General features: G+C 40.2%; 1 protein-coding gene across 2 annotated transcripts in view; it reads right to left on the reverse strand.

Moving 5' to 3' along the window:
* Positions 1-6,254: 6,254 nt before the first annotated feature.
* LOC108792102 (MOB kinase activator 2-like) overlaps positions 6,255-13,524 on the reverse strand; it is an 18,465-nt gene continuing 11,195 nt past the window's right edge. For both annotated transcript variants that reach the window (XM_018562793.1, XM_018562792.1), the window contains exons 4-5: positions 7,009-7,133; positions 6,255-6,769 (exon numbers count right to left, since the gene is read on the reverse strand). In XM_018562793.1, the coding sequence (XP_018418295.1) occupies positions 6,492-6,769; positions 7,009-7,133 (403 nt within the window). In that variant the 3' untranslated portion in view covers positions 6,255-6,491. The remainder of the gene's footprint in view (positions 6,770-7,008; positions 7,134-13,524) is intronic.

Here is a 13,524-nt window from a genome sequence, read left to right on the forward strand (position 1 = left end):
CCATGCTCTCTCGTCACTTGCCAAGTAAAAACTGAAATGACCAAACTCCATGTTGGTCTATGGGGAATCAGATGTAAATGGACATGTGTCTAGCATTAGGCATTCGATCGGGTCAGACTGCAAAATTGAGAGTTAAAGAAGAAATCTGTGAATTTGCAAAACTGACCCTTGCAGGGGGGCTACCCCCACACTGCATGCTTGTTTTGTCTAAGAGAATCAGATAAGGCAGATATACCCACCTGATACTTGTCCCTGAGCGTCCTCAAGTCTCATGCAAGTCAATGGACCTGTATTAGACGTGATGGCATCATCGGACCTTAGACCGCCAAAGCCTGGTGAGAAAAGGTTGTGGGGACAGGTCTAGCACCCTGGTGGAACCAAGAATCAGCTAAGTATATCTGCTTTATTTGACCCCACTAGACAAAACAAACACTTAAACCTTACAGTGTAGCCTTAGTAGAGTTTTTTAATGGTGTTCCATCTTTGTTATGCATTTACTGAATCGATGCAAAACTGGATTTTATCTTTCTTGTTTAGGCAAATCTGAATCTCATCATTAGTGGTGATCGTGGTATGTTTCTGAGCATGTAGGTGGCTGTGATAGTAAACATCCAAGCCCTGGGAATCTGGTGTAATACCGCCAGTAGAATGTAATCTTCAATCCATAGTCTTTAACAAGCATAGACATCCTACTTCATTAGAAGAGTACAGTAGGCTATACCCGCATGCCGCGTCGAATTTCAGATGGTTCTTGATGAACCGGCCAAAATTCACTGCATGGGTGCCGCTGATGGCACCCTTCCGACCGGCATCCCTCAATCAGCTGATCGAGATAGCTTTGTTCAGGCATTCTGACAGCGGCTTCCTAAGCCCTGATGGAGGAATCTGTTCTATTTTTTTCATTCAGCCCATAGGTTGAAAGAATAAAAATAGAAGGGTGTACTTAATTTAAAATGGGGCCAAGCCTTCTGCATTATAATATGATATACTATAGTTGTTTTTTAATAATGCAATCAAAGCTTACTTGAAAAAATCCCTTTGATGTAGTGGGTGTTGCCTTCCATCTGCCCATCATTTTCAACAACTTCCAGGATTTCCAGCATGCTTCACTTCTCTTTCCCAGCTGCTTGATATGATACAATCTTGACTCTCAAGATTACATATCCCATCATGCACGTGTCAAGTTAAGACATTGTAGTTTAGCCAGTAGACTTAGGGTGGTGACACAAGGAAGAGTATATTCAATGGGCTGAGTGAAATTGTGTCAGTGCATCCTATGTGCATCTTCAATAAGTAGGTTTACACACTTCTAGATCTCTATGGTTATTAGGAGTAGGATACAACTTTCAATATAGAAATACTTATTTATTTTTTGTTTTTGACCATAGATACCTTTAAGTGTCCAAACTCCTAATGGCAGGTCATATACCCTGCAGTCTACTGTCTACACCAATGAACGCAGAAATAATAACTTTCATAAAAATAGACTTGTCAGGTATGTAAAGGTGGGTATGGACATTACATAGAGCTGGTATTACCTTCTCTGTCTACATAAGAGGCAGTTCCTTTACAGTCTACATACCTGAATGTCAAATACCTGAGATGTTTGTTTACTCAAGGCTAAACACCCAAGGTCATACATCAATTTATGAAAAGAAAATTTCTCAAGAACTATTTTACATCTGAATTTTTTTAAATGTAAGTTAACAAAGCAATGGTAGAATGCTATTTTTACATATTATAGCATGAAAGAGGGTAAATGTTAAGTTCATTGTAAGTACCCAAATGAATATGAATATTCAGGGAATACCCTTTAAAGTTTATTTGGTTTGTGATTAAAGTATAAATGTAGCTAAATATAAAACATCCAGATTTTGCCTAGTTGCATCAGAAACAGCCCACATGAACCATACTTTTTATTGGCAGTTTTATGATAAAGAATACCTTATTATAGGAGGTTATTGTTACTGTAAGCATGGTAAAGATGCTGACATCTTTTGAAGTGAAATGTCTTTAAAGCATAGTAAAGGAATTTTTGATAAATATATGTTCTCAGTGGGTCTCACGTTCTTAATCTAAAATACCAAAAAGGAAAAGCTTAAGATCTAACCATAATAGAAGGGTGGGAAAAAAACAAAGTATATCCCAAAGGCAATTATAGAGGAACATGCTCACTGGAAGTGACAAATTAAACAACCAGATGAGAAAAGTGAAACAGCCCTGATGAACAATAAATGGCTCTGTGTGTTTTGCCGTGTGGGATCCAGGTTTACAGCTAGAAATATTGCCATGTCATCAATAGAAGGAAAGATGGCTAACCAAATAGACTGGCTTTGGGTTACTTAGTAGAGGTAAATTGTGGTAATTTACTACTTGAGCACCAGTCTGTATTTAGCCCTTTATTACTAGGCCATGTTTCAGTTTTCAGTTTGTTTAACAATTACTCAGTCATGCAACACTGTACCCCAATGAACGTTATTTTTATTTTTTTTAAGAAGCATAGAATATTTTTGGTGTTAACTGCTGGGTGTTTTATATTTTGTATTGAAAATAAAAAATACCAGTATAAACCCCTTTGAAACGGCCCCTTTTTTGGAAAGTAGACACCACAAGGTGATCTCATTTTTAGTCGCAAATATGTTGGTATTGAGAGGGCTCAAACATGGAGCTTGGTAATGGCGCGCTATATACAGCACATCAGGTCATGCACAAAGGGATAAGGCGGTGAAGGGGGTTAATGAGCAGGTCACAATACACAAGCAGGCTGGAGATCAGTAGGAGAAGAGGGGAAGTTAGGGATTAAAGAAAGATCTCCTCAGTGACAATGAATTAGCAGCTGATGCTGATCCATTAACTAAATTTTCCATTCACAAATGATTATGATTCCTCTCCTTCCTTAGTTGTAATAGACAAGGATCTTCAATGTAATGTAACAAGTATCATGTGACCACGGTAATTAGTCATCACAGCCATCACAAGGTACCAAGCTGCTCAGATTGGCTCGGTATACAAAGATATTAGTAGGTGCAGCGGGCTCCCGAGAGCTATTTTTGGAATGATGTCCACCTCCCGAAAAATGTTTTAGATGGCGGTAGGAAAAGGGTAAAGAAAACATGTATTGAAAAAAAAAAAATATGGAGGCTGCCACATTGGACCTGCTTTTGAAAATGCTAGTAAGCTAGCCATACACTAGATGCCTAGATGCCCCTATCCATACAAAGAACATGGATGGAGGAATCTTCCCTGCCAGTTATTGTATTCTGGCAACTGGGGCCCACTGTCAGGGTCAGAAAGGCTACCTTGATTCTTTGGCCGCAGTAGAGCAAAGAGATTTTGAACGTATCTCCTTTTCAAATAAAGGAGGAGTATATATGTTTTTTAAGTAAACTTTGATTAATGGTAGGTGTTTTCTGGATAACTTATTTTGAAAGATGATCTTTAGTATTTCTATCTTTAGAAAGATGTTTTAGTATTCATGGTGTACAGTGGGGTGGAGGTAGGGTACCTTTAAAGCTGAACTTCAGGTGATCTTTGAATATATAATCAAAGATCGCCATTTCAGGTAGTTGTGTATTCAATTAAGCTTTTCAATGTATTTTTATATAGTACAAGTATTTTACTCTTTTCTTAGCTACCTGCAACTCTCCTGGGAGATGAAGGGCTATCAGTCAGTTTGGTTCTACTATATTGCACAGTACTAAATTTGTTTAGAAGAAAAACATTTAGTGCTGCATTTTTATTTCATGCAAATAATTTTACAAACCCAAGAGAGCTTTCAGCACAAAGTTCCTGTTCTATTTGCTCAGTCATTATGGCTTTTCTTTGCTGTCTCCGATAGAGAAAATGTGGAGGCTGCCACTTTGGACCTACTTTGAGAGTGTAATTTCTGTGCATTGAAAGTATAGGTCCACCTTAATTGGAATGCACACCACAATCTCCTTTTATTGCAATGGAGACTTCATACTCCTCTGAGATGCTTTGCAAAATGTGCTGCACTCCCCATTTTCCACAGAAAGTCCAACCAGACAGATGGCAGTACACAATTTGAATTAATAGGTGGCCTGCAAAGTGCACCATCTTGGGAAAGTGTCTTCCAGATATTTCTGGGAAAGTTGGCGACTATGTAATTGGCAGGAAAGAGGGACAACTTGAACAGATGTAGCTTCCACTGGAAGTGGGTTAAAAAACATGTGTTATAGGTGAATAACCTGAAATAGCAATAGCTTTACCCAGGCTTTGACATACGTACACTAACTAAAATATATGCCATGTGTTGAGGAATATCAAAGTGTATTTGTACACACAGGCATTGTAGTTCCTGAACCAAGAGCCAAAAGTGGTAGTGGTCAATGAAGGTCTTCAGCCTATTGGAAAGCAGGATGTAATGGCCCTGGGGTATGAGGTGCATTACTGAAAAACAGTTTATAATTGGTTTCTAAAAACCAGTAAGGTATTCCATATCGAAAATTTGACTTAATTTCTTAAAAAAGTGATTTGCAAACCAGTACCCAATATTTTCAACAATGCTTCTTTTGTGGTCACCTCTCACTGTATCACATCCATATTACAAACAGCCAACGCTGAAAACTTGCAAAGGATCGTGGCTGTTTTCCTGCTTCAGACCTGTAAGTACTAGTAGAGAAACATCCTTAAATAGAATAAAAAATGAACACTCCCTGCAGCACCTTCCACTGCAGAGTATTGATCGGAGGAGCATATCTTGCCTGAGCATATCTGTTATCTCCCCCAACAGTATACTTCCACCACAGTGTTCCCAGCAGCAAATATTGCCCACATTTGTTCCAGAAGCACATATCTCCAGCTCTGTCCCCAGCATTGCAACGCCCCAACTATACCCAGCAACTTAACACTAATTTAACCTAGTAAAAAAAATGTCCACACTGTTCCCCAGAGTACATCTTAGGTCTGCTGACCAGTATATTCTTGCGAGTGAGGGGAATAGGGCTAAAGGTCCTGTTCTCCTACACCCACATCAGCCAATCAGAGGACGCAACCTACAGTATATGTGCTAGCACTAGGAAGAATGTATGTATTAGTTTGAGGATGGGAGCAGGGTGATGCATTGACTAATCAAATATTATAGTGAGGGAGTGCCATAAAAGTACCATAGCTTCCGAGAATTATAACAGCACCACAAACTGCTTTTATTGTTGTTACATTCTTGATGAGGAAGAACACAGACCTCTTTCATAGATGTACAGTAACTAGAATCAAGGAAAGCATCGCTGATTATTGTTAAAGCCTACAAAAGCTTGTTCTGTACTTTTTTTTAATTAAATGTCAGTGGTGAATGTCATCTCGATATCTAGGGGTGTTTTTCTTTGAAGGAAAACTGCACTTTGGAGAAAAAAAACAGCTGGCACAGAAATAAGTATCGCCTGCCTATGTGTAAATGTAGTTCTGTACCTTATAAAGCAGAGATTGTAATTTTCAAAGTCGAAGGCAATATGGATCCTGGTGGTTTGTTGACAGGCTATGTATGCTATTGACATCATCCGCGCCTGTAGTCTCCAAGATGATAACGATGAGGTGGACTCTTTGTTGGGCTGGAAACGGTTAGTGTTTGAAATGAGTAGGTCAGCTTTTGTGTCAAACAAGAGTCGAAAGAGGTTGTGTGGACCCCATATGGCTAGCCGTTCCTGAAAATATATATTCAGGCAATACTTTCAACTGTTTGTCAGTGGTTTATCTTATCTTGTATTTACCATTTAAGAAAAAAGTGCAGCATACTTGAAACTGTTTCAATTCTATGAGTAATAGTCCTTTAACCTGTAGCTTATCCCCCATGTCTATTGTTTTATTAACAAAAAAATATATACAACTTATGAAAAATCTTTTTTTTTTTTCTTTTTAACTTAAAATTAATAAATTACAAAAGGTTAAGTGCGTTGTTTTTAAAAAGTAACATATCACCAAAATAAATATATACATAACTGTAGACTACAACCATATCTTTAAAAATGTGGAATTGAGATTGATAATTAAAATAAGCCCAGTAAAAATAAAATAAACACAAAGATAAAAAAGTGCCCTTTTTGGAGATTCTGACCTTTGCAATATCTAAATGTGCAGTCTATATTTGTTATCCAGTGACCTATGTTACATAGCGCCCTTTCAACCATAAAAGCAGCCAGTTTAAACCATATTTTGTCTAGTAATACATACAAAATGGTTCATGTTGTCCATCCTTTACTTGACTTTAAACTGCTTTTGACAGGTATTCTTGTTGTTCCATTTAAAGCACTTTGGCGGCTTATTTAGCGTTTCTTTCCTGAACCAACTCCATGTTGTTAGCTGCTGTCGTATACATCTCACAGCATACTCTGGGCTTCGTTGTCCTATAGTTTGGCAAACAGATGTGCTGGAGGTGCAACACCAAGCAGGAGATTACAAAGGAGTATTTATGGTTATGATTTTGCTATATATTTGAGGATGTAGTGGCAGTATACATTAAATATCAGAAATCTGGTTCATGTATGCCGAGAACGGCTTCCTGAGGTCCTTGGGCAAGGGCTGCAATTTATTAAGGCTGTGGTTAAGTCTTCGCTTAAGGCCATTTCTTTGGAATCGAGAAGATGGAACTCTGCACAGAAAAGAAGGAAGTGAAGGTAGAGTGTGTTCAGATGGGGATGTAGTTCAAGGTTCACTATTGTTTTAAAGTGACAGGTGTAGATGTGGCCCAGAAGGTGGAAGAGGAATCGGAATGTCTTCTGAATGGCTGGTTTAAAGGTCTTTGGGAAGTCCTTACCTGAACAAAAGAAAAACACATCAGTGTTACAAAATGAGTCACAAAATGTTAAAAGGGAAACGATGCAGATTTATTGGTCACAGACCTGTTTCAAAACATACACAACTGCACTCTTGGTTCTGTCCTGCCTGTCTCCCAGCAGAAACATTTCGTAAACTAGTACTTATTAGGGCGTGTGGTGGTACATATTGAACAATTACATATCACTGCTCACCCTTCGGAATAGCAGCTTAACTTACAGTGTTTAGTAGGAACCAAATCTTCATCTGCCAGGATTTTTTGGATGATGCTGGCAGCATAATCTGCATACTGTGGTCCAGAGCATTTTCTCTTGCGGCCCTTTTCATCAGTCCACTGGATCTGACTGGAAAAGAAAAAGAAAGGAGGCTCTTGGTCAATACTGTAGCCTAGTATGGCATTTAAAATGTATGTCGAGGCAAAACATTTTGTACTTTTGCATAGAATGTTAAACCCTCTGCCGTGTTTTCATTGCGGTCTGTGCCACCACTGGGGAGATTATCCCTACTATTTTTCTGGTGACCACTGTGAGCGAGACAGGTGATTGGAAATCCTACGTTATGACAGCAGAGGTGAGAGAAAAGTTTCCAACGGGGATAAATGTTCTGGCGACAACTGTCTTAAGATGGAAATTCCCCTAACTTTAGACAGATTTCCTTTCACTTCTGGTTACGTCTCCAAGACAGAAAGTGAAGGGGAATCTGGCCAGCAGGACATTTACTCTGACTGTACTTGAATTGCTTTACATATTAGTACACAAGTTATCGAGCAAGGTTTTTTAAAGCAGCATTTGTCACCCTGCAGCTCTACAAGTGAAAACTGCAAAAATACACAACGTTCCCACAGGAATCATACACTGTGTTTTATTTCAGGGAATAATGCTGTCTGGTTGTGGTTAGCAACAGCCAAACATTTTCTCCAGTTTTCCTAAATCAGCCATTCTAGCTAAGAACGATGATTGTAAGCATTCCCTACCTATTATACTTCCTACATGTCCCAGCATTCTTTCCCAGTTGAACTTCTTTCTCCAGCATATCCCATCAGTCTCTGTAGAAATGAATCTCAACAGGACAACAAGTCCCAGGACATATGCGCTTACAAACTCTGTAATATAACAGGGTTTAAGTTGACCATACATGACTGTATCTACTTTAGATATGCCAACGAATATGTAGTGCAAGGGTTGGCCTGACTGGATATAAATTATATGGACTGTTTATATGGTCTGTCACATTACAGCATTGTGCCAAAACTAAAGTAAATTGTATAATTAGATTTTAACTTTCACGAGGGATGCTGGTCCAGTAATTAAACAGCAGCCAGTCAGTCAGCTGCTGCAGTGTAGTGGGAATTCCGGTGTGCTAATGAGCAATGATAACCATTAGAAATGCTTGTTATCACTTGCTTAGATTTTATAACCGTGTAGAATATCTGTGACAGCTGAGCAATTTTCCCTTTTCTTCACAGAAAAAGGAGATCCACTCATTGAGCATGAATTACATGTAAGCATTAAGGTGCCCATACACCTTACAATTATTTGCAGATTTTCTGTGGTCAGATGGAAAAAGTGCAACAGATTGGCCCAGGTGGAGATTACTCCAGCCACACAGTTTAATGCAGATGGAGGAATCTGTTCCACCTTTTCCATCTGACCACAGAAAATCTGCAGATAATTGTAAGGTGTATGGCCAGCTTTAGTGTAGTAAATATAGTTCTCAGAGGTGCATGATCTTGGCAATGATAGAACTCTCTTATCTGCATTCTCACCAAAGGTGTCAGTCTACGCATTGACGAAAGGTGCCCTAACACCACCCTCCCAAATAAAATGACATGTGTCGAGTCTGGATGGAGGCGGACTTCTGTCCTCTTCTGAATACTGGTGGTGATCCAGCATGCATCACGTATTTCTATGTCGCTGGTAGCCGGCTTGCCAGCACCATGAAAATGCATGATGCTGTGGGGAAATTTCAGGCACCCCAGGCAAAGCCAGAAGGCACTCTGGTTGAGTAAGGCTGTTTTAGACCACCTTTGCATAAAACTACTTTGTTGCCTAGTAAGCATCTGCTGGCCTGTAAAGGTCAACTGTAAGCAATAAATGTGGAAGGTAGAATTTCATGGCTCTTAAATCAGGATTGTCTGTTCTGAAATCATGGCCATCTAAACCCAGTCACAATTTTACCAGCCATCATGCTCACCCATCAGATAACAGGCACAGTGAACTCTAGGCAAACCCTATAATGAAATATTACTTCTGCCTTTGGCCTTGTTTTTCATGTTCGTCACCACTGGTCTTCAAGTACCATGCTATCCAATACGTCCCCAAATCCCAAAGGTGATAAAGGGATTGAAACTTCCCCTCACACAAATGATTCTTCCATTGTTTCCTGGGAGTGCTCAGTAAATAAAGCCGAGCCCAGAGAAGAACAATCAGCCCTGATCAACTGTTCATAACGCAATGTTTACATCCCCATCACCATTGTTTCCTCAGCAGCGGCCACAACACAGTCTGTTGCATCTTCTGGTGCATCTCTACCTACACGGTTTGCCGTAACTTCTCTAGCAGCCCCTTTATATGGTCAGTTCCTGTCGTTTGTTTAGGAGCCGAAAATAGGACAAAAGTTGATTCAATGTTGAGCAATGCAATTTAACTATCTGTTGTTGATGCCAAGGTTTATACAGAAGGTTTCCTGAATCCAAGTTATCATTTCTCATCCAATTTCTTGGCCACAAAGGCACTCCCTTGAACTGTCTGTTTTTCTTCTTTACTGGGGAAGCAGGCCCTGTTTTCATTACTACTGCTCCATCACAACAGTCAGATATAAAACAGATTTATAGCACATATGAAACATCTGAACTGAAACACAGACGGAGCCCGTATGGAGTGCTACAGTAGCCTACTCTGTACACTGGTATGTTAACCTGAAAAAAAGTGTGAGGTTTGCCAGCAGAATGTTGGTTCTATGTATTTGAAAACCTGTGACTTAAAGTTGAACTCTAGACACACAAACTTTCGCTTAAATATATTTTTGAATATCTACAAAAGCCAGCCTTTAATAGTAGCAGTGACATCATCACTGTGTTGCACATAGTCTGTGCAGAGAGTAGAGCAGTAGGAGGAACCCAGCAGGCCCCACCCACTATAGTCTGCAGAAAACTACAGGTGGGGGGGGATACAAGACCCTTCACAAGGAGAGAGAGCAGCAGTGACCGGTCTTTATTACAGGAAGCTCCTACACAAAGACAAAGTTCCGCACTGGATTACTGCACAGATCTGGAAGAAATAACCAAAGCGTACAAAGATTCAAGTAAGAATACACATGCCCAGTTGTGCTATAGCTGGCTATTGCACCCGTCCACTGCCTGCTGGCAATTAGCAGAGGAGGACCTGTAGGAGAATTTTCTCCTTCAGTTCCCTCCTCTGCTGATAGAAAGTAAGCAATGAGTGGGTGCAATAGCCTGCCTGCCTGCTATTGGTTTTTGCCATTTGAAAAAGCCAATATCAGGCTTGCTATTGCTCCAAGCTACTGCCTTCTATGTTTACATTCAGCTGCCTCAGCAGGGAGATGGAAAGGTGACACTAGGGGTCTAATAAACCCCTAATGTAACCTTTAAGAGAACCTGTCATCTCCAAAGTGCTATCAAATAAAATAAAAACACCCCCCAAAATGTTAAAGTCCCCTGACCCCGTGAACACACGCATACTAACGAAAACGACAAATTGTGCTACACGTCAGGTATCCCCGTGGGCGTTGGCGTGAGAGCAATAATTCTTCAGTCAATATTCATAGCCAACTCTAAACTGATGACTGGGCTTTTATATTTTTATACATATATAGCTAACTACCTTCTCTATCCCTTCCAATGTCGCATGATCTGCTATCCCTGCTTTTTCATCCAATCCCTGCAATGAACAGCTTCCACTCCATCTCCCCTATGCTTTTCTGGGCCACAATCAGTTGTAGTTCCACCTTCTTTATATCCATTTCTTCCGTCCAAGTTCAGCTGCCGTTATGCCTCCTCATGGTACATATTAGGCTCCTGTTCTGCCTTCCATACATTTATGCTCCATGACCAGCATCTTCACCTTTGATTTGTAGTTGTATGGGGGAGAGCAAACTTTACCAAATATACACTCACTGACCACTTTATTAGGTACACCTGTTCAATTGCTTGGTAACACAAATTGCTAATCAGCCAATCAAATGGCCAGAAAAAGAGAAAATATCCAGTGAGCGGCAGTTGTGTGGACGAAAATGCCTTGCTGATGTCAGAGGTCAGAGGAGAATGGGCAGACTGTTTCGAGATGAAAGAAAGGAAACAGTAAACGCAAATAACCACACGTTACATCCGAGGTATGCAGAATACCATCTCTGAACGCACAACACGTCAAACTTTGAAGCAGATGGGCTACAGCAGCAGAAGACCACACTGGGTGCAACTCCTGTCAGCGAAGAAGAGGAAACGGAGGCTACAATTTGCACAGGCTCACCAAAATTGGACAATGAGTCTCGATTGCAGCTGCGACATTCAGATGGTCAGGTCAGAATGTGGCGCAAACAACATGAAAGCATGGATCCATCCTGCCTTGTATCAACGTTTCAGGCTGGTGGTGGTGATCGTGTAATAGTGTGGGGGATATTTTCTTGGCACACTTTGGGCCTGTGATGCTATTATGTCAATATGGACCAAAATCTGAGGAATGTTTCCAACACCTTGTTGAATCTATGCCACAAATAATTATGCAATTCTGAAGTCAAAAGGGGGTCCAACCCGGTACTAGCAAGATGTACCCAATAAAGTGGCCGGTGAGTGTATGTCCAGCTAAAATATTGTCTGAATTGGCAGTAATGCATACCAATGGGCCGAAGCCAAAAACATTTAGCTTAAATTAACCCATTTCTGAATGGGCAAATATTTGCTAGCCTGTAATTTGGCCCATTTAACTAAGGTTTTCATGTCACTGACAGATGAAAAGGCTAAATTAAGCATACGTTGCGTGTCGAAGACCACTTCATTTCCGAGCAAAGCAGCAGGTGCTGGGGGAGCTAATTATATGTCCCTCAGGACTTCGTCAGCTGTTTTTATGTTTGCAGGTCACCCGGCAACTTCATGACAACAAAGCGGAATTTGCACAGCTCTTAGACCAGTGTTACATTTGATTTCCCAGACTTTAGCCCAGAGGAGAACATGTGTCACAGATATTCTTCTGAGCAAGAACAAGTAACATCGATATTTGAATTGGTTCTTTTTTAGGGTTGTGCGACCTCTGGTTTAAGCAGCATTTTCTGGCAATGGCATCTGAAATACTGCACATTTTGTGAATGTTTTATAAAACTTGTATCTTGTTGCATAGTTCTGTAGGTTGGAAAAAAATGATCACCATGTTAAAGCAGAACTCTGGACAAAACTGTTCCGCGGTGCAAGGGTAGTCCCACTGCAAGGATTAAGTGCTAAAATTAAAAAAAAAGTTATACTCACCCGATCTTTAGAGCCGTCTTGACCTTAGACTGGTCCCTGGAGCCTCTCTCCCCCTCCACTTCAGCCGTCTAAGGTCCCATGAATCATCACATCCTATACACAGTATACCAGACATGAGGATGCCGAGGCAGCGGAGGGGAAGACAGTCTGCAGGGAGCGTTGTTGCAGCCGACCGGCTCCACGGTTTGGGCAATTATAATTTTGTTATTTTAGCAGCTAGACAAAAACAAGCACTTAACCCTTGCAGTGTAAGGGCAGCCCCACTGCAAAGGTTAATAACAGTTTTGCCTGAAGTTCTGCTTTATACCCAAGTTTTAATAACTACAAATGATTAAGTAGAGAAATAAAATATATATTCTGGACATGGATAGGCACATTTTTGCCACTGTGAATACTAATGAATGGGAGAGGTGAGAAAGAGCTTGCAAAACACAGGCAGACATTTTAAAATAAGGATATGAAGAGGAAAGCTAACAAAAAAAGTAATTTTGTGGGTTTAAACAAAGCAGCTGCAAATGCCCGTTTCATGTACACTCTGTTTTCATTGCTGACATTTTTAAAAAAAAAATACCTCTCCAAAAGGTGGAAATGGGCCTTAATGCAGGATTGCCAGGTGTTATTTAAATACAAAGCTGCAAACTTAAAACTACTAAAAATTACTTTTGAAATGTTATGAACATGTTAAAGCCCAGCTCCTTACTGCTGTAAAATGTAACCATGCGGTATTGTTCCCCACACTGCATCGGTAATGCTATTTTTTTCTAGGTGGATTGAAATAAGCAGTCTTGCCCTATTCCTCATTTATGCAGGAAACACGCAAGAGCTCTATCCTGCGCCATTTATTAAATGATGGAAGGTTTCCACAGTCCAGTTGTGTGGTCAATTCTTTTATATTTTTGGTGCATTATACTGTATGTCATGACAATCAAATGGTAAAGTTTGTGGCTAAAGGAATCAGAAGGGGTCTGCATAAAAAGATCCTATAACTACCTTTATCATTTCTCATAAGGGGCTTCTGAACAACATTTTGATCATCAAAACGTTTAACAGAAAAACAAATGCATAAACCCTGCCCACTAAATGGAAATAATATCCCATTAGCACATACATACCTAACTTTAGATGCAGTTAGGCTTCATGCAGGTACATAAACACATACCTGATGAACTGTAAAAGGTGTATAATGCTTTGTTTATCAAAGCTGGCTAAATACTGGTTGAAGTCCTGCTGACTTGGCTGAACATCAACCAGCTTGTGAG

Source organism: Nanorana parkeri, unplaced genomic scaffold (assembly GCF_000935625.1).
Source record: "Nanorana parkeri isolate BGI_ZX_2015 unplaced genomic scaffold, ASM93562v1 scaffold600, whole genome shotgun sequence".
NCBI lineage: Eukaryota > Metazoa > Chordata > Amphibia > Anura > Dicroglossidae > Nanorana > Nanorana parkeri.